This window comes from Salmo salar, chromosome 20, assembly GCF_965601325.2.
Source record: "Salmo salar chromosome 20, fSalSal1, whole genome shotgun sequence".
Classification (NCBI taxonomy): Eukaryota; Metazoa; Chordata; class Actinopteri; order Salmoniformes; family Salmonidae; genus Salmo; species Salmo salar.
The window spans coordinates 31120947-31142520 of record NC_138310.1 but is presented as its reverse complement, the minus strand read 5'-3'; the positions used below and the strand labels follow the sequence as shown (position 1 = coordinate 31142520).

Genomic DNA, 21574 nt, shown 5'->3' with positions numbered 1-21574 from the left:
GACATAAATACTAGGCCTTTCTCTCTCTTGCTCCCTCCCTCTCTCCTTCTCGCTCCCTCCTTTGTCTGATTGCATCAGTTTTTATTTCTATCTGACTCACACTTTCCTCACCCCCCCACCCCTCGCTCTGTTCCCACCCCACCTCTTGCTCTGTCTCTCCTCTCTAAACCAAGTGTGTGCTACACTCCATCTGCTGCGGTCTCTGTTAGCGGTCTCTGTTAGCGGTCTCTGTTAGCGGTCTATATAGCTTGTATGGGATATTGACTGATAACTGCCTGTCTGTCCACCAGTAGCAACGAAATATGCACAGATAATGCTCTAAGTTCTGACTTGCCCGATTTTTCTGTCTCTCTTTCTCTATAGCCATGTCAGTCATCTCATGGCTTTGCTCTGGATGCAGTGGACACACTGGTGCGATGTGGCATCCTTGTGATGGAAGAGGTTAAAAGTGCATCACACACAAAGTACATCTCTCACAACACACTTTCACCATTTCAACCCAGTGATTGGGCTTATGTCATTTATAGTGTGTGTGTGTGTGTGTGTGTGTGTGTGTGTGTGTGTGTGTGTGTAGGTTCCTAGCGACACACCGATCTGTGATTTCTGGAGGAAGCAGGGTGCTCTGACCTGGAGTGCTTCAGACGACCACTCTGACTGTGAAGAAGGAGAGGCACGCTCCTTCAAGGTACACACACAGAACTACTAATCAACTCAACTCAGTGACTGAAATCTATCTCTCTCATTCTCTTTGTAGTTGAGCCAGCCCAGCCAGTGTCCAAAACTGCTTTTCTTCCTGTGCAGTCTGATGGCTGGCTACCTGAGGGCCCTGTGCTGGGCTACAGAGGGTTTAGACCTCCTAGACACTCCGCTACCAGGTGTGTGTGCGCGCGTGCGTGTGTGTGTGTGTGTGTGTGTGTGTGTGCGTGGAACTCCTCTGAGTAGCTGTGTGTGTCTCACCCTGCAGAGGCTGTCTGTTTGGGCCAGATACACTCCCACCTGTGTGATACCGCCCAGAGGGACAGGGGACACTATGGTGAGACTGGAATTACACAATGACATACACACACAGAATGCTAATACCCATACTTCAAACATTTGCCTAATGAAAATCTCCTCTCTTTAATAACCAGCTTATTTGTCTGGAGGTTACGCACATGACTCACCTTTCACAAACACTGGTTTGTTGTGTGTTACAGAGAGCTGCTCAGAGGAGGTGGCACGTGTGACAGTCAGGACGCTGACAGACCTGGGGGTGAGAAACAGTCACTCTGTGTGTGATTAACATTTTATCAGTGACTCACTGGTCCTTGCACGTGTATCTAAATAGTGGTTGTGTGTCAGGTGCTGGTTGAGGATCAGCAGAGAGGATGTGTGTTCCTGGGAGTCAGTCCACTCTTCCAACAGACAGACAACAGACACAAACTCCACAGCTTTGTATCCCAGTTCCTCTATGACTAATACACACACCACAAGAGAAAGACCAAGCAGGGAATGAGGATAAAGTCTATATAGTGAAGCTTATTCAATCATAATTAAAGCAGATATGTCCCTCTCCTAACTCACAGCAGAGGTTATGTGTTCAGAAATGATTTTCCATTATGTTCTAAACAGTCTGCTGACTCCTAGCTCTGTAATTTTTAGCCTGCTCTTATTGACTTTCATGTGTTTACATGATCAAGTCATTGGAATTAAGTTTACATTTTACTGTTCTCCTCATCAGGCAATTTTTTGTTTAATCTCAATGCGTGTTTCAGTTTAGTAAAAGACTGCATGAGTCTATAATGGACCGGAACATTGGGTCTTGTTTCAGTTTAGATGTTGCCTTTGGCCAAAGATGTATAGTGATGACTTGGCTTGGAACAGTTCACATTTTTGGACACACCAGAGAATATGTGTGTTTCTAGTGTTAATGATGTAGAACAGCTCAGTGGAAAGTGTCTAGCAAGATTTTTTTCATATATGATGCTCTTTGTTACATTGATGTTATTAAACCTATAAATGTTTTTATTTTCTGAATCCATCATTGCTGTGCTCGCACAAACCTGAAGCATCACACTCCATTAGAAGTGAAAAGGGTCATAATGATTGAGAACAATCCCTATAAAACTAATGTGTGGGCAGCCATTCAGTTTATTGTTTGCCAAGTGTTCACATAATTAACAATGGTTTATGGACTAGAGGTGAGTTTAGATTAGAACTCTTGAGTCTTATCAAGTCTAGGCAGTATATTTCTATCATGCCTGTTCTTGGCAGTGTATATCTATAACTGTTCTAGGACAGAGCTCTCCAACCCTATTTCTGGAGAGCCACCATCGTATAGGTTTTTACTCCAACCCTAATCTAGCAAACAGATATAATAAATGAAACTAAATCATTTCAAACCTTCCTTACATTTGTATATGATCACTGTTATGCATGGAAATACTTTGTAACAGATTTCCCAAAATGTTAATGTTTTATGTCTAATGAAAATTAAAAACATATACAGTACCAGTCAAAAGTTTGGACACACCTACTCATTCAAAGGTTTTTCATTATTTTTACTATTTTCTACATTGTAGAATAATAGTGAAGACATCAACTATGAAATGACACATGGAATCATGTAGTAACCAAAAAAGTGTTAAATAAATCTAAATATATTTTATAGATTCTTAAAAGTAGCCACCCTTTGCCTTGATGACAGCTTTGCACAGTGTTGGCATTCTCAACCAGCTTCATGAGGTAGTCACCTGGAATGCATTTCATTTAACAGGTGTGCCTTAAGTTAATTTGTGGAATTTCTTTCCTTAATGCATTTGAGCCAGTCAGTTGTGATGTGACAAGGTATGCGTGGTATACAGAAGATGGCCCTATTTGGTAAAAGACCAAGTCCATATTATGGCAAGAACAGCTCAAATAAGCAAAGAGAAACGACAGTCCATCATTACTTTAAGACATGAAGGTCAGTCAGTACGGAAAATTTCAAGAACTTTGAAAGTTTCTTCAAGTGCAGTTGCAAAAACCATCAAGCGCTATGATGAAACTGGCTCTCATGAGGACCGCCACAGGAAAGGAAGACCCAGAGTTATCTCTGCTGCAGAGGATAAGTTCATTAGAGTTAACTGCATCTCAGATTGCAGCCCAAATAAATGCTTCACAGAGTTCAAGTAACAGACACATCTCAACATAAACTGTTCAGAGACGACTGCATGAATCAGGCCTTCATGGTCGAATTGCTGCAAATAAACCACTACTAAAGGACACCAGTAAGAAGAAGAGACTTGATTGGGCAAAGAAACACGACCAATGGACATTAGATCGGTTGAAATCTGTTCTTTGGTCTGATGAGTCCAAATTTGAGATTTTTGGTTCCAACCGCCGTGTCTTTGTGAGACTCAGTAGGTGAACGGATGATCTCCGCATGTGTGGTTCTCACCGTGAAGCATGGAGGAGGTGGTATGGGGGTGCTTTGCTGGTGACACTGTCAGTGATTTATTTAGAATTCAAGGCACACTTAACCAGCATGGCTATCACAGCATTCTGCAGCGACACGCCATCCCATCTGGTTTGGGCTTAGAGGGACAGAGTGAAGAAAAAGCAGCTAACAAGTGCTCAGCATGTGTGGGAACTCCTTCAAGACTGTTCCAGGTGAAGCTGGTTGAGCGAAAGCTTTGCACACTCTTGGCAATCATCAAGGCAAAGGGTAACTATTTGAAGAATCTAAAATACACACTGCTCAAAAAAATAAAGGGAACCCTGAAATAACACATCCTAGATCTGAATGAAAGAAATAATCTTATTAAATACTTTTTTCTTTACATAGTTGAAAGTGCTGACAACAAAATCGCACAAAAATATTTAATGGAAATCCAATTTATCAACCCATGGAGGTCTGGATTTGGAGTCACACTCAAAATTAAAGTGGAAAACCACACTACAGGCTGATCCAACTTTGATGTAATGTCCTTAAAAAAGTCAAAATGAGGCTCAGTAGTGTGTGTGGCCTCCACGTGCCTATATGACCTCCCTACAACGCCTGGGCATGCTCCTGATGAGGTGGTGGATGGTCTCCTGAGGGATCTCCTCCCAGACCTGGACTAAAGCATCCGCCAACTCCTGGACAGTCTGTGGTGCAACGTGGCGTTGGTGGATGGAGCGAGACATGGTGTCCCAGATGTGCTCAATTGGATTCAGGTCTGGGGAACGGGCGTGCCAGTCCATAGCATCAATGCCTTCCTCTTGCAGGAACTGCTGACTCACTCCAGCCACATGAGGTCTAGCATTGTCTTGCATTAGGAGGAACCCAGGGCCAACCGCACCAGCATATGGTCTCACAAGGGGTCTGAGGATCTCATCTCGGTACCTAATGGCAGTCAGGCTACCTCTGGCGAGCACATGGAGGGCTGTGCGGCCCCCCAAAGAAATGCCACCCCACACCATGACTGACCCACCGCCAAACCGGTCATGCTGGAGGATGTTGCAGGCAGCAGAACATTCTCCACGGCATCTCCAGACTCTGTCACGTCTGTCACATGTGCTCAGTGTGAACCTGCTTTCATCTGTGAAGAGCACAGGGCGCCAGTGGCGAATTTGCCAATCTTGGTGTTCTCTGGAAAATGCCAAACGTCCTGCACGGTGTTTGGCTGTAAGCACAACCCCCACCTGTGGACGTCGGGCCCTCATACCACCCTCATGGAGTCTGTTTCTGACCGTTTGAGCAGACACATGCACATTTGTGGCCTGCTGGAGGTCATTTTGCAGGGCTCTGGCAGTGCTCCTCCTGCTCCTCCTTGCACAAAGGCGGAGGTAGCGTTCCTGCTGCTGGGTTGTTGCCCTTCTACGGCCTCCTCCACGTCTCCTGGTTTACTGGCCTGTCTCCTGGTAGCGCCTCCATGCTCTGGACACTACGCTGACAGACACAGCAAACCTTCTTGCCACAGCTCGCATTGATGTGCCATCCTGGATGAGCTGCACTACCTGAGCCACTTGTGTGGGTTGTAGACTCCGTCTCATGCTACCACTAGAGTGAAAGCACCGCCAGCATTCAAAAGTGACCAAAACATCAGCCAGGAAGCATAGGAACTGAGAAGTGGTCTGTGGTCACCACCTGCGGAACCACTCCTTTATTGGGGGTGTCTTGCTAATTGCCTATAATTTCCACCTGTTGTCTATTCCATTTGCACAACAGCATGTGAAATGTATTGTCAATGTTGCTTCCTAAGTGGACAGTTTGATTTCACAGAAGTGTGATTGACTTGGAGTTACATTGTGTTGTTTAAGTGTTCCCTTTATTTTTTTGAGCAGTGTATTTAGATTTAACACTTTTTTGGTTACTTCATGATTCTGTATGTTATTTCAGAGTTTTGATGTCTTCACTATTATTCTACAATGTAGACAATAGTAAAAATAAAGAAAAACCCTTGAATGAGTATGTGTGTCCAAACGTTTGACTGATATATATATATATAATAATTTATTTCTAGCATGCCTGTTCTAGTTTATGTTGGTTGTAGGCAGTGTATTTCTATCATGCTTGTTCTAGGTAGTGTGTTTCTATCATCGCTGTTCTAGACAGTATATTTTATATCTGTCTTGATGTGCTGAATCAGAGCCCAGGAGAGCATGAACAACTATTGGGCAGCTGGGGGGAGGTCTCTGAATAACAAAGAGATGGCAGTCAATACTTAACCTGGGAGAAGAGTGGCTGGACAGAACAAAAACATGGGAAGATGAGTTGAGGTCAAATAATTCACCCTTATATACTGTAGAAGACTATGTGCAAGAAACATTTGAACAGATGGAAATAAGTAAAATCAGTTATTTTGTAAGGCAACAATATAGCATGCAGACTATTTCAAGAGATGGCAGAGATAAGATACCTTTGTCTGAATGTCAGAAGACCTCTTATGACACACTACTGCCACCTTGTGGTGGTCTGAACAAATGGCAGCATTTGAAATCGGAGATGAGTGACAGGCTGGCTGTGCCTTTTACCTCTGCCCTTGAATAATCAATAGCCTTCAGCTCTCTCTTTCGGTCTCACACTTTGCATTTAGATTAAGTGGGTATCTCTGGGGTGTGTTTGACACAGTAAACACTTGTGTTTGTGTAAGTGCTACAGGAGAGGCCACTGTCTGTTGTTGAGACTAAGCAGGCACAATGTAACTGCCAGACAAAACATTTCCAATACAGAATTTGTATCTACTGTAAAGCATTGAGCTGCAGTGGACCCAGATATTTAATATTTCCAAGGTCATACATATGTCTGATTGAATCATGGAGACCAAAGCCACCATCTCCATACAGAGCAGATGAGCTGCCCACAACAGCTGACTCAGTGTGGCAGCTGGAAAGGTATTCCTCTATCACACAGCCTCACAGTGGGCATGGTAAGCAGCTGCTATTCCTGCACACACTGGACTATTATCTGCACCCACGTCTAACCTCATACACTCAGTTGTCCATTTATTAGGTACACCACCCCATTCATGAAAATGGTTCACTCCTTACAGACAGTGAATCATGTGACTGTGGCTTGCTATATAAAGTAGAATCCATGCCCTGAAGAATTCAGTCTGTTCTGGAGGCAAAGGGGGGTTCAACCCGGTACTGCACTGATCAAAATATAACGCAACATGTAAAGTGTTGGTCCCATGTTTCATGAGCTGAAATAAAAGATCCCAGAAATGCTCCATGAGCACAAAAAGCGTATATCTCAAGTTTTGTGCACAAATTTGTTTCCCTCCCTGTTAGTGAGCATTTCTCCTTTTCCAAGATTATCCATCCACCTGATAGGTGCAGCATATCAAGAAGCTGAATGAACAGCATTATCATTACACAGGGGCACCTTGTGCTGAGGACAATAAAAGGTCACTAAAATGTGCAGTCACACAACACAATGCCACAGATGTCTCAAGTTTTGTGGGGGCAAGCTAACTGCAGGAATGTCCACCAGTGCTGTTGCTAGAAAATTAAATGTGCATTTCTATACCATAAGCCACCTCTAACATCGTTTTAGAGAATTTGGCAGTGTGTCCAACAGGCCTCACAACCACAGACCACGTATTACCACGCCAGCCGAGGGCCTCCACTTCTGGCTTCTTCACCTACAGTATCGTCTGAGACCAGCCACCCGGACAGCTGATGAAATTGTGGGTTTGCGCAACCGAAGAATTTCTTCACAAACTGTCAGAAACCTTCTCAGGTAAGCTCATCTGTGTACTTGTCGTCCTCACCAGGGTCTTGACATGACTGCAGTTTGACGTCAAAACTGACTTCAGTGGGCAAATGCTCACCTTCAATTGCCACTGACACGCTGGAGATGTGTGCTCTTCACAAATGAATCCCGGTTTAGACTGTACCGGGCAGATGACAGACAGCATGTCAAATCAAATAATATTTGTCATACACATGTTTAGCAGATGTTATAAATGGGTGTAGTGAAAAAATGCTTGTGTTTCTAGCTCTAACAGTGCAGTAATATCTAACAATTTCACAACACACACATCTAAAGTCAAGGAATTACGAATATATAAATATTTGGGCGAGCAATGTCAGAGCGGAATAGACTAAGATACAGTAGAATAGAATACAATATATACATATGAGATGAGTAATGCAAAATATGTAAACATTATTAAAGTCACTGGTGTTCCATTTATTAAAGTGGCCAGTGATTCTAAGTCTGTAAACTTGGCAAAAAAAGAAACGTCCTCTCACTGTCCACTGCGTTTATTTTCAGCAAACTTAACATATGTAAATAGTTGTATGAACATAACAAGATTTAACAATTGAGACGTAAACTGAACAAGTTCCACAGATATGTGACTAACAGAAATGGAATAATGTGTCCCTGAACGAAGGGGGGGGGTCAAAATCAAAAGTAACAGTTAGTATCTGGTGTGGCCACCAGCTGCATTAAGTACTGCAGTGCATCTCCTCCTCATGGACTGCACCAGATTTGCCAGTTCTTGCTGTGAGATGTTACCCCACTCTTCCACCAAGGCACCTGCAAGTTCCCGGACATTTCTGGGGGGGAATGGCCCTAGCCCTCACCCTCCGATCCAACAGGTCCCAGACGTGCTCAATGGGATTGACATCCGTGCTCTTCGCTGGCCAATGGCAGAACACTGGCATTCCTGTCTTGCAGGAAATCACGCACAGAACAAGCAGTATGGCTGGTGGCATTGTTATGTTGGAGGGTCATGTCAGGATGAGCCTGCAGGAAGGGTACCACATGAGGGAGGAGGATGTCTTCCCTGTAACACACAGCGTTGAGATTTCCTGCAATGACAACAAGCTCAGTCTGATGCTGTGACACACCGCCCCAGACCATGACGGACCCTCCACCTCCAAATCGATCCCGCTCCAGAGTACAGGCCTCGGTGTAACGCTCATTCCTTCAACGATAAACGCGAATCCGACTATCACCCCTGGTGAGACAAAACCGCAACTCGTCAGTGAAGAGCACTTTTTGCCAGCCCTGTCTGGTCCAACGACGGTGAGTTTGCCCATAGGTGACGTTGTTGCTGGTGATGTCTGGTGAGGACCTGCCTACAACAGGCCTACAAGCCCTCAGCCCAGCCTCCTTCAGCCTATTGCGCACAGTCTGAGCACTGATGGAGGGATTGTGCGTTCCTGGTGTAACTCGGGCAGTTGTTGTTGCCATCCTGTACCTGTCCCGCAGGTGTGATGTTCGGATGTACCGATCCTGTGCAGATGTTACACGTGGTCTGCCACTGCAAGGACGATCAGCTGTCTGTCCTGTTTCCCTGTAGCGCTGTCTTAGGCGTCTCACAGTATAGACATTGCAATTTATTGCCCTGGCCACATCTGCAGTCCTCATGCCTCCTTGCAGCATGCCTAAGGCACGTTCACGCAGATGAGCAGGGACCCTGGGCATCTTTCTTTTGGTGTTTTTCAGAGTCAGTAGAAAGGCCTCTTCAGTGTCTTAAGTTTTCATAACTGTGACCTTAGTAGGCAATTATCTGTAAGTTTTTAGTGTCTTAACGACCGTTCCACAGGTGCATGTTCATTAATGGTTCATTGAACAAGCATGGGAAACAGTGTTTAAGCCCTTTACAATGAAGATCTGTGAAGTTATTTGGATTTTTACTAATTATCTTTGAAAGACGGGGTCCTGAAAAAGGGATGTTTATTTTTTGGCTGAGTTTATATAGGGCAGCAGCCTCTGTGCTAGTGATGGCTATTTAACAGTCTGATGGCCTTGAGATAAAAGCTGTTTTTCAGTCTCTCATCCCAGCTTTGACGCACCTGTACTGATCTGGCCTTCTGGATGATAGCGGGGTGAACAGGCAGTGGCTCGGGTGGTTGTTGTCCTTGATCTTTTTGGCCTTCGTGACATCGGGTGTTGTAGGTGTCCTGGAGGGTTCATGTGTGGGCAAGCGGTTTGCTGATGTCAACGTTGTGAACAGAGGGGTGGCGGTGAGGTTATGGCATGGGCAGGCATAAGCTGCGGACAACAAACATTTTATCGATGGCAATTTTGTAATGCAGAGATAATGTGACGAGATCCTGAGGCCCATTGTCGTGCCATTCATCCGTCGTCATCACCTCATGTTTCAACATGATAATGCACGGCCCCGCGTCACAAGGCCCTGTACACAATTCCTGGAAGCAGAAAATGTCCCAATTCTTCCATGGACTGCATACTCACCAGGCATGTCACCCATTGGATCTGGATCGACTTGTACGATAGCGTGTTCCAGTTCCTGCCAATATCTAGAAACTTCGCACAGCCAGTAAAGAGGAGTGGGACAACATTCCACAGGCCACAATCAACAGCCTGGTCAACTCTATGCGAAGGAGTTGTGTTGCGCTGCATGAGGCAAATGGTGGTCACACCCGATATTGACTGGTTTTCTGTTCCATGCCCATACCTTTTTTTTGTTTAAGGTATCTGTGACCAACAGTTGCCTATCTGTATTCCCAGTCATATGAAATCCATAGATTAGGGCCTAATGAATGTATTTAAATTGACTGATTTCCTTCAAAGATTTTACCCAGTTAAAGTTCATTTAAGTTGTTGCATTTTACGTTTTATTTTGTTCAGTGTAGCTGGGTGTACCTAAATAAACTGACCACTGAGTATATCTATTGTCAGAGAAATATGACAGTGATATGAGTCATAATGAACCCTATGAATATGTATCATAATTATTAATGGTAGTCCTGCTTAATCTAATTGTCTAGGTAAAAATATATTCTTCATGACACTGTTTGCGTCCCAAATGGCATCCTATTCCCTATATAGTGCACTACTTTTGGTCTGTGGTCATGTAGGTAATAGGGTGCCATTTGGGACGGAAACATTGTTATAGGACACTTGACTTCTGTAAAGACTCGTCATGCATTTAGCCATGTGAGTGGTATTTTAGTATGACAACAGATGTTTTGTATAAGAATGATCACAGAACACACAAAGCGATTGAATTTATAAGTAATCTAGTCGAATCTACAAAAATTCCACAAAATATATTCAACATGAGTTAGATTGACAGAATTTACACACAAACTTGGATTTGTGACCTGATTTACAGTACAGTATGATAATGCCACTTCGGTCCAAAAAAAGAGCTGAATCTATCAATCATAATGATTGGTTGATTATAAAAATAGCTGACCAATGGGCTGGCTGCTTCAGGGGTCATAGGTTAGGCAACATTGTTGCTTATTACCTCCAGCTGGTCTGACACTCAACCACTTCACCTCTCTGAAACACAAACATACACACATATACAGGAACACTTCATTATGGTGCAGGAGCTTCACAATACTTTTGAGTTCATATTCTTTTAGAGGAACAGGAGCTCAAGCAGTAGAACATTTTAGGTGCCAGTAGTCAACTCTGGTGAGTTCCTGCTGAAGTCAAGCACTGAGGACCACAACAGACAACGCTTGTAACGCTTGTGCCCAATCCCAAATTAACCCCTTATCCCTATCCCGTGGAACTGGTGTATACATTACGCAGCCAGCAACATAAACTCTACGTTGCACAACCAAAATCTGCTAATACAATCTAGTCAATGAAAAGTAGCTGATTTTTACCGATATCACACAAATCAGGTCAAACGTCTTGTGAATCGTCTCATTATTGCACTTTGGACCGAAGATCAGTAACTCGCTTTGCCGGTTTGTCTACAGAACAGATATGCACAGAAGTGCACTTCCTGGTCAATGTTTGTAGTTTAGTTTACTGGATACTGTCACTCAGTGCTCACAGTATGTGAGATCAAAGCTCAATGCTCTCTAGCATGTGCATCATAAGTAAGACTTACAATTGATTATCTGAACAATTTCTATGGATAATCTGCGTACATTTCCGCGACGGAGACGATAAGTAGTTGCTATGTATAAACTACAATTCCCATGATTAAGTTTAAAGGCCATTGATAAATCAGGTGATTAACCGGAGGGAGGCTTCGTTCTGTCAGCTTGCTGTCTCTTTCCCTCTAGACGTCGGAAGGACAGCAATGTGTGCCCGGTAAGCCTACCGATTCATATATTTAGCCGTTTTCCGTGCAAAGATTTGGTCAGAAAATGTACTTTGTGAAATACATGTGTGCAGGATCAATTGTTATCGGGTATGAATGAGCGAACTAACTTCTTGAGCCGTGGCTTTGTTCAACAGGATTGCATACATATTTAAATCCACTTGATCAGTTCGCAAGGACTGTCTATTGTTTTTACACAGACTGATTAGCAAGATAGTTGCAATTTTTCATTCAAGTAGCTGCGAACTAGCTTTTTATTACAGCCCAGTTTGTCTTGGCCTATGGCAAAAAATATAATCTGCCATTTTCACTTCCTTGTTTTTGGAGATATAACAGTCTCCCGTCATTACCAGTTATTATTGTGCCAAAGGCATGAATCTACACACGTTACAGGAAAGGGAGGGTGAGAGAAAGGGAACACTGGCCTTTAGAACACTCCCTCCATTTCAATGTGAAAGCATGGTTCGTTCTATGGCTAGAAACGTACGTACTGAGTCAGACTCATATGGTCTGCAACTCAACATAAAGTGGATCTCAATGGTCTAAAGGTCTCTCTGTTCCTTCTGCGTTGTGGATAAATTGGGCAGGTAAAAGCAAAAGGGCTGCTTTAGAGTATTGCGATGTCCCCTTGACTATGTATGCCTTTAGAGATAACCAGGGAGTCTTAACAGTCCAAGTGTATAGAGTCTTGCAGGTTATCTAGAGTCCAAAGGTTTCTCTGAAAGACAGACTTTGACACAATCTCACTGATATCACTAACCCTGCAGCAGAGAATACCAGACAGGAAAGCAAAGCAATATATTATCTCACCTTTCTCTGCAGTCAAAACTGCTCACTGTATTATTCTGAGTTGGTAAGCAGAGAGCCAGTGTGTACTATAATGATTTCCATGAGTTGGTAAGCAGAGAGCCAGTGTGTACTATAATGATTTCCATGAGTTGGTAAGCAGAGAGCCAGTGTGTACTATAATGATTTCCATGAGTTGGTAAGCAGAGAGCCAGTGTGTACTATAATGATTTCCATGAGTTGGTAAGCAGAGAGCCAGTGTGTACTATAATGATTTCCATGAGTTGGTAACCAGAGAGCCAGTGTGTACTATAATGATTTCCAACTCCTTGTCATTCATTATCATGCTGAACAATGTTTGGCTTGACAATGACAGCAATGGGGTTGACATGGTCACATACAAATCTGGGACCAGGTTTGTGAGTTGGACCTTCAAGACCAGTAATATTGAGCTGTAATTAATGTTTCTCTCTATAGTCAGAAGTGTAAAGTACTAAGGTAAAAATAGTTTAAAGTACCACTTAAATAAGTCGTTTTTGGGGGTGATCTTTACTTTATATTTTTGACCAGTTTTACTCCACTTCATTCCTAATGAAAATAATGTAATTTTACTCCGTACATTTTCCCTGACACCCAAAAGTACTAGCTACATTTCGAATGCTTAGCAGGACAGTTCACACTTAATCAAGAGAACATCCCAGGTCATCCCTACTGTCTCTGGTCTGGTGGACTCACTAAACACACATGCTTTGTTTGTAAATGTCTGAGTGTTGGCGTGTCCCCTGGCTATCCCTAAAATAATAAAACAAGAACATTGTGCCCTCTGGTTTGCTTAAAATAAGGAACGTGAAATTATTTATAGTTTTACTTTTGGTACTTAAGTATATTTTAGCAATTACGTTTTTACATTTGATACATAAGTATATTTAAAACTAAATAGTTTTACTCAAGTAGTATTTTATTGGGTGACATTCATGTTTACTTGAGTCATTTTTCTATCTTTACTTTTACCCAAGTATGACAATTGGGTACTTTTTCCACCACTGTCTATAGTGTCCAGCCCATCGAGTGGACCACTGACTGTAAGAGCCAGAAGTGAGTATTGAGGAAGTGTGTGTGTGTGTGTGTGTGTGTGTGTGTGTGTGTGTGTGTGTGTGTGTGTGTGAGAGAGAGATCTAACTGTGTGTTCTCTCCAGTTATGATGGAATAGTCTTGGTGACGCAGAGTTATGACACGCTGCCCAAGGAGCTGGAATGTCTGAAAGCACCTCTGCTGGACTACAGCTCTGTGAGTCACACAACAACATATAGATAGATAGATGAATATAGCCCTACTTTTTTTCTTCTCCCCTCTCATTTATCCTCCTCCTCCTCTCCTCTCTCTCCTTTCTCCCTTTCTCTTCTAGGTGGACTGTGGTCTGGGAGATGAGGTGGTGGTGTTGAAGGTTCCGGGGTTGCCTGGTAACCGCTTGGTGTTTGCGTCCACCGGGCCCGTTAACCGGGACTACGATGATGTCAGACGCTTCAGTGACGCAGCTGTTAATGGCATCAAGAGGTCAGTCAACACCACACACACAAATGGTATCAAGAGGTTACTCTCTCTTTCTCTGTGTGTGTGGCTCTCCCATTCATTACCATTTACTGTATGGGTGTTTCTTCAGGGCCATGAAAGCAGGCATGCAGCGCCCCCTTCTGGTCTGTCCTCGCCATAGCTGCTATGACAGGAGCACCCTGGTGGCTGCCCTAGGTGCCCTGCACGCCCTCTACATGGTGAGAACAATCCTATGAAATAAAGAATAGATACCAGTACACTGATTAATGCTCCCATAGTTTTATTTTATTGTGCAATGTTTTGACCCGAAGGACTTCGTCAGGCACTCCTGTGCCCATAAACCCCTAGACCCGATATTCAAATAAACTTTGCACACATATGGAGCTCTAGAAAATCAATTCTCTTGCACCAAATATGGTGCTCACATTTATTCTATTTTTCTTCCTCTCTCTCTTTTTCCCTCTCCCTCAGCCTCTGGAAGTGAGGGAGGCATCTGTGAAGCCTAGCCAGTATAAGGTGTGTGTTCTGGGGCTGTGGGTGGACCAGGAGGCCCAGGGGAAGGAGTTGGTGGATCTGGCCTCTGCTCTGGAGAGTGGACGGTGGGTCACACACACATATTTTCATCTGTAACTTAGTGATCCCTCTTATGGGGAGAGGTTTTTAAATGTATTAGATCTGAAAAATCTATGCTTTTTTTAAACAAACAAAAAAATAATCTTTCTCTCTTCCGCCGACTACCCCATCTCTCTCTCCCTCTTTCTCCAGGCTGGCTTGCCGCGACATAGGAGGGTCTGATCCTGAGAGGATGGCTGCTCCTCGTGTAGCTGAGTACATCCAGGCCCTCTTTAAGGACAGCCCAGTGCAGGTGAGAGAGGATTTTCTCATACATCCAAAAAGGAAAAGGTGATTTCTATCTCTGAAAAAGACAGCAACAACAAAATGATTTTGTGATTCAGGTGCTTTTTTTATTAGTTAAAAAAGCTGATCTCTTTCGACCTCAATCGGTCTTTGTCAAAGCTTTGTTGCAGTCTTTTTGGGAGATGCAATCACCTTTCATTTTTGGGAATATGACTTTACCCAGATGAGCTCTCAATTCTGTACCAGCCTTTAGTAGTGCCAGCATATCTAAACTCTACTTGTCTCATGTATCTCAGTAATATGTTAATGTGATGAAGCTGAACCACCCTGTCTTTCTCAGGTAGATGTGGTGAGTGATCTGAAGGTGCTGGAGAAGGAGTACCCTTGCCTCGCTGCTGTCAACCGCTGTGCCAATGGTAAGTGTGTGTGTCAGACCTGGGTTCAAATACTATTTCAAATATCTCAATTACTTTTACATACATTCACAGTAAGTATTCAGATCTCTTATTTGAATAGACAAGTAGTTGAATATTTGAAAATACTCAAATACACTGACTCAAATACACTCATGTATTTAAAAATAGTATTTGAAATAAGTATTTTTTACAAATAACCATTCAAATACTCAAATAAAAGTACTTGTTTTGGGCTGTTTATTTGAAAATACTCAAATACACAGAAAAAAGTATTTTAAATACCAGATACTCAAATTCACATGTATTTGAACCCAGGTCTGGTGTGTCTGTTTGTTTTCATCCGTGTGTTTGTCTCTTATAGCTGTGCCTCGTCACCAGGCCAGAGTGATCAAGCTGAAGTACTGTGGAGAAGGACCAGTCCAACACACACTGATGCTGGTTGGCAAGGTGAGAGGGAGAGTGTGGAAGAAGGGAAGATGATGATGGCGATAAAGGGGGTCTCATCATGTCATGAACATGTTTTTGGATGTAACATTTGTGCGTTTGTGTGTGTTTCTCTCAGGGCATCACTTATGACACCGGTGGAGCTGACATCAAGGCTGGTGGCTTCATGGCTGGCATGCACAGAGACAAGTGTGGTGCTGCTGCTGTGGCTGGGTTCTTCCAGGTTCAACAACTAGCACTTTGACACTATTTAGTTATCACTAGTGGACTGTAGTTAGAGATGTTTCATAGTCCCTCAAATAGTCTGCTACTCCTGCTAACATGTAGCTCTGTCCTGTCAGGTCCTGGCCAAACTCAAGCCCAAGCATCTGAAGGTGGTCGGTGCCATGGCGATGGTGAGGAACAGCGTGGGCTCAGGTCAGTGTGATGACATAGGGGTAGGGGTTTCACCCATAGAATCTTGTATGAAAATCTATTTCAATGATTCTATTTCCATAGTTTCATCTAATGAGTGTACAGTTGGCGTCTTCCCTCTCTCCTATCTCTCTCTGTGTGTTGTCTCTCTCTCTGACTGAATGAGGGTTTAAGGGTTGTGTGTTGTGGTTCTCTCTTTTCTGTCAGACTGCTACGTAGCTGATGAGTTGGTGGTGTCCCGTGCGGGTCGCAGGGTTCGTGTGGGGAACACGGACGCTGAGGGACGCATGGTGATGGTCGACCTGCTCTGTGAAATGAAGGAGAAGGTGAGAATACACAAATCTATTGCCCCTTCTCTCCATCTCTCCCTCTTTCTCCTGTCCAACCCGTTCTGTCACCTTAATCTCACTTCCTCCTCCTGTCAAAAACTGACTGTCAGTGACTATATGCCTTCCAGGTCAAGGGGCACGACCTTAATGTGTGTGTGTATCTGTTTTCAAGTCCCAAAACAGGTGTCACCGGAAATGTTTGCATGTGACATTCTAGGGGATAGCTGTTGACAACGTAAAATTAGGTTTAAAGGTTCAAATCTCTTGGTAGGGTGTTTCGTCAAGTGTAAAAATACCCCCATTATCTCCTCTCTTTCCAGGCGGTACGTGAGGTGTCTCCTCAGCTGTTTACCATCGCCACTCTGACAGGACACGCCATCAGAGCCATGGGACCAAACTACTCTGTGAGTACTGGACCATATACACACAGTACAATACAGCACACTGGCCATGGTGACAATTTTGTTTAATCAAACTTTGTCCCCTTTTAGATCATCATGGACAACGGAGCTGCCCAACGCTCTGGCAATGCCCGGCAGTGGCAGAAAGGTGAGATGCTCCGCACATGCATACATATACAGTCGTGGCCAAAAGTTTTGAGAATGACAAATATTAGTTTCCACAAAGTTTGCTGCGTCAGTGTCTTTAGATATTTTTGTCAGATGTTACTATGGAATACTGAAGTATAATTACAAGCATTTCATAAGTGTCAAAGGCTTTTATTGACAATTACATGAAGTTGATGCAAAGAGTCAATATTTGCAGTGTTGACCCTTCTTTTTCAAGACCTCTGCAATCTGCCCTGGCATGCTGTCAATTAACTTCTGGGCCACATCCTGACTGATGGCAGCCCATTCTTGCAAAGTCAATGCTTGGAGTTTGTCAGAATTTGTGGGTTTTTGTTTGTCCACCCTCCTCTTGAAGATTGACCACAAGTTCTCAATGGGATTAAGGTCTGGGGAGTTTCCTGGCCATGGACCCAAAATACAGTGGATTTAAAAAGTCTACACACCCCTGTTAAAATGGCAGGTTTTTGTGATGTAAAATAATGAGACAAAGATAAATCATGTCAGAACTTTTTCCACCTTTAATGTGAACAATTCAATTGAAAAACAAACTGGAATCTTTGAGGGGGGGGGAAATAAAAAATAAAACTCACAATAACCTGGTTGCATAAGTGTGCACACCCTTAAACTAATACTTTGTTGAAGCACCTTTTGATTTTATTACAGCACTCAGTCTTTTTGGGTAGGAGTCTATTAGCATGGCACATCTTGATGTGGCAATATTTGCCCACTCTTCTTTGCAAAAGCGCTCCAAATCTGTCAGATTGCGAGGACATCTGTGCACAGCCCTCTTCAGATCACCCCAGAGATGTTCAATTGGATTCAGGTCTGGGCTCTGGCTGGGCCATTCCAAAACGTTAATATTCTTCTGGTGAAGCCATGCTTTCGTGGATTTGGATGTGTGCTTTGGGTCGTTGTCGTGCTGAAAGGTGAACTTCCTCTTCATCTTCACCTTTCTAACGGATGCCTGAAGGTTTTGTGCCAAAATTGCCTGGTATTTGGAACTGTTCATAATTCCCTCCACCCTGACTTAGGCCCCGGTTCCAGCTGAAGAAAAACAGCCCCAAAGCCTGATGCTGCCACCACCATGCTTCACTGTGGGTATGGTGTTCTTTGGGTGATGTGCAGTGTTGTTTTTGCGCCAAACATACCTTTTGGAATTATGGCCAAAAAGTTCAACCTTGGTTTCATCAGAGCATAACACATTTTTCCACGTGCTTTTGGGGGACTTGATGTTTGTTTTTGCAAACTTCAGCCGGGCTTGGATGTTTTTCATTGTAAGAAATTCATATGAAGAATACGGGAGATTGTTGTCACATGTAGCACGCAGCCAGTACTTGCCAGAAATTCCTGCAGTTCCTTTAATGTTGCTGTAGGCCTCTTGGAAGCCTCCCTGACCAGTTTTCTTCTCGTCTTTTCATACATTTTGGAGGGATGTCCAGTTCTTGGTAATGTCTCTGTGGTGCCATATTTCTCCACTTGATGATGACTGTCTTCACTGTGTTCCATGGTATATGTAATGCTTTGGAAATTCTTTTGTACCCTTCTCCTGACTGATATCTTTCATCAATGAGATCCCTCTGATGCTTTGGAAGCTCTCTGCGGACCATGGCTTTTGCTCTGAGATGCAACTAAGAAAATGTCAGGAAAATCCTACTAGAACAGCTGAACTTTATTTGTGATTAATCAGTCACTTTAAATGATGGCAGGTGTGTAATGACTTATATTTAACATGAGTTTGAATGTGATTGGTTCATTCTGAACACAGCCACATCCCCAGTTATAAGACTGTGTGCACACTTATGCAACCAGGTTATTGTAAGGTTTTTATTTTTCATTTTTCCCCCTCAAAGATTTGTTTGTTTTTCAATTGAATTGTTCATATTATAGGTCACATTAACAGTATAAAAAGTTCTGACATGATTTATCTTTCTCATTCTTTTACATCACAAAAACCTGGCATTTTAACAGGGGTGTGTAGACTTTCTATATCCACTGTATCGATGTTTTGTTCCCCGAGCCACTTAGTTATCACTTTTGCCTTATGGCAAGGTGCTCCATCATGCTGGAAAAGGCATTGTTCGTCACCAAACTGTTCCTGGATGGTTGGGAGAAGTTGCTCTCGGAGGATGTGTTGGTACCATTTATTCATGGCTGTGTTCTTAGGCAAAATTGTGAGTGAGCCCACTCCCTTGGCTGAGAAGCAACCCCACACATGAATAGTCTCAGGATGCTTTACGGTTGGCATGACACAGGACTGATGGTAGCGCTCACCTCGTCTTCTCCGGACAAGCTTTTTTTCGGATGCCCCACACAATCGGAAAGGGGATTCATCAGAGAAAATGACTTTACCCCAGTCCTCAGCAGTCCAATCCCTCTACCTTTTGCAGAATATCAGTCTGTCCCTGATGTTTTTCCTGGAGAGAAGTGGCTTCTTTGCTGCCCTTCTTGACACCAGGCCATCCTCCAAAAGTCTTCGCCTCACTGTGCGTGCAGATGCACTCACACCTGCCTGCTGCCATTCCTGAGCAAGCTCTGTACTGGTGGTGCCCCGATCCTGCAGCTGAATCAACTTTAGGAGATGGTCCTGGCGCTTGCTGGACTTTCTTGGGCGCCCTGAAGCCTTCTTCACAACAATTGAACAGCTCTCCTTGAAGTTCTTGATGATCCGATAAATGATTGATTTAGGTGCAATCTTACTGACAGCAATATCCTTGCCTGCGAAGCCCTTTTTGTGCAAAGCAATGAGGACTGCACACGTTTCCTTGCAGGTAACCATGGTTGACAGAGGAAGAACAATGATTCCAAGCACCCCCCTCCTTTTGAAGCTTCCAGACTGTTATTCGAACTCAATCAGCATGACAGAGTGATCTCCAGCCTTGTCCTCGTCAACACTCACACCTGTGTTAACGAGAGAATCACTGACATGTCAGCTGGTCCTTTTGTGGCAGGGCTGAAATGCAGTGGAAATATTTTAGGGGGATTCGGTTCATTCGCATTGCAAAGAAGGACTTTGCAATTAATTGCAATTCATCTGACCACTCTTAATAACATTCTGGAGTATATGCAAATTGCCATCATACAAACTGAGGCAGCAGACTTTGAAAATGAATGTGTCATTCTCAAAACTTTTGGCCATGACTGTACATACAGGTAACTGACAAAGTCATGGAAAACTTGAGTAAATGAGGTGTACATACATACAGGATACTATTCAGTCAAATCAGCAAACCAGGGTTTACAGGTCTGAATGTGGGTTTTCTGGGTTGTACATGGTTTAACCTGTTAGTCCTATTTCTTTCTCCCTCTGTGTAGCGGGGGAGGTGCTGGGTGATCTGTTTGAGGTGTCCAGTATCAGGCGTGAGGACTATGACTTCCATAAGGGCAAGTCTGAGTACGAGGAGATTCTGCAGAGCAACAACCTGCCATCCTCTGCTACTCCCCGCGGACATCAGACCCCCGCTGCCTTCCTCATCATGGCCTCTGGGCTGGACAAGGTACACACACATCCCACACCACACAGACACACAATGCTCCAGCTCTTTTCACAGCCCTGGATCGAACATGATCTCTGTTTGTTTCCCTCCATCAGTATGGTGTGGACTCTGGCAGTCCTCTGCCATACTCCCATATCGACATCGCTGGCTCCAGCGGCCCCTTCCCCGGTGTACCCACAGGAGCTCCAATCCTTGCCATGGCTACCAACTACATCCTGCCCAGCGCCTAGCAACCCAACTACACCCTGCCCCGTGCTTAGCAACCTTGTGATATAAAAATGTGTAGAATGTACCCTACTCTCTGTCCTGAGTTATATCACATATAACCGTCCTAATATGGTAGTGCCAGTATAATTTGCTATATTACACAAAGAATAAGAACACATATCCATCAATGGTGTGATATCGGCAGTTAATTTCAAACATTCCAAGAGCTCAGATTGTTGTTCTATAGATTCTGATTCTAAGCTACTATATATCCATCCAACCTTAAGTGTCCCAAATGTTTCACCCCCATGTCTAACATGAGTCACTGTATTGAATACTCTCAGGGGAGAAATGACAAACGCTCTGTTTATCCATCCATTTTATACGTGTGAAACTTGAGGTGAGTGGCAAGTCAAACGGTTGTGTGCTAAATGCTGTGTGCTTCAATAAAATAATTGATTTTCAATGTTTACTTATTTCAATAACCAATGTTAACAACTGTAGAGCCAGGAATTGTAGAATGGCAGGTATAGGTTAGAGGTAGGCCAGCAGTCATGTATATGGTTGTCTATTTGGGGAAATCCATTTTTATCCAATTATATGCTGAATATGCAAGCTATCCTTTCTCTTAATTCAACTATATTACTTTTGTCATGGTACATGGACTGTTTGTCTGTCATGTTGTAATAAATTCCAATGTTTTGTTTCAAAGACAAAACAAAATGCAAGCTGGGAAAGCTCAGACAAACCTAATGCAGCAGCGCATAGACAGTTGCATATCACTAAAACAAATGGGTTAACGTAATAAACATGAGTCCGAAATAAAGTAAAACCAAAGAGAACATTTATGCATAGCTAAGGTCGAAATATCGGAGTCATTTTACTGCTTTGAAAATTAAGCTGGAGAACATTTGGCGCCATCGAATTTCCTTATTTTGATCACTTTGTGAAGGCGGTCACAAATAGGTTGTAACATATACCATTTTGGATCAACGTATGCGTATGACAAGT

General features: G+C 43.4%; 2 protein-coding genes across 3 annotated transcripts in view; both read left to right on the top strand.

Moving 5' to 3' along the window:
- The window catches only part of gpat2 (glycerol-3-phosphate acyltransferase 2, mitochondrial), a 48199-nt gene extending 46196 nt beyond the window's left edge, over window positions 1–2003 (top strand). For both annotated transcript variants that reach the window (XM_014161526.3, XM_045703225.2), the window contains 6 exons: window positions 364–441; window positions 575–685; window positions 755–875; window positions 965–1033; window positions 1197–1252; window positions 1342–2003. In XM_014161526.3, the coding sequence (XP_014017001.1) occupies window positions 364–441; window positions 575–685; window positions 755–875; window positions 965–1033; window positions 1197–1252; window positions 1342–1458 (552 nt within the window). In that variant the 3' untranslated portion in view covers window positions 1459–2003. The remainder of the gene's footprint in view (window positions 1–363; window positions 442–574; window positions 686–754; window positions 876–964; window positions 1034–1196; window positions 1253–1341) is intronic.
- Window positions 2004–11221: 9218 nt separating this feature from the next.
- On the top strand, window positions 11222–21029 carry LOC106580446 (putative aminopeptidase W07G4.4). The gene is made up of 16 exons (XM_014161525.3): window positions 11222–11485; window positions 13335–13376; window positions 13478–13568; window positions 13687–13835; window positions 13942–14050; window positions 14304–14431; window positions 14598–14697; window positions 15031–15106; window positions 15468–15553; window positions 15669–15773; window positions 15892–15967; window positions 16172–16290; window positions 16614–16697; window positions 16785–16842; window positions 20175–20356; window positions 20452–21029. Exons 1-16 carry the CDS (start codon window positions 11475–11477, stop codon window positions 20584–20586), a joined length of 1551 nt encoding a protein of 516 aa, XP_014017000.1. The 5' UTR covers window positions 11222–11474; the 3' UTR covers window positions 20587–21029.
- The last annotated feature ends 545 nt before the right edge of the window (window positions 21030–21574 follow it).

Excerpts from the sequence above, each read along its gene's own strand:
- LOC106580446 (XM_014161525.3), top strand. Across the intron at positions 13,836-13,941 it reads GCTGTTAATGGCATCAAGAG|GGCCATGAAAGCAGGCATGC; the intron begins GTCAGTCAACAC and ends GTGTTTCTTCAG. Across the intron at positions 16,698-16,784 it reads CCATGGGACCAAACTACTCT|ATCATCATGGACAACGGAGC; the intron begins GTGAGTACTGGA and ends GTCCCCTTTTAG.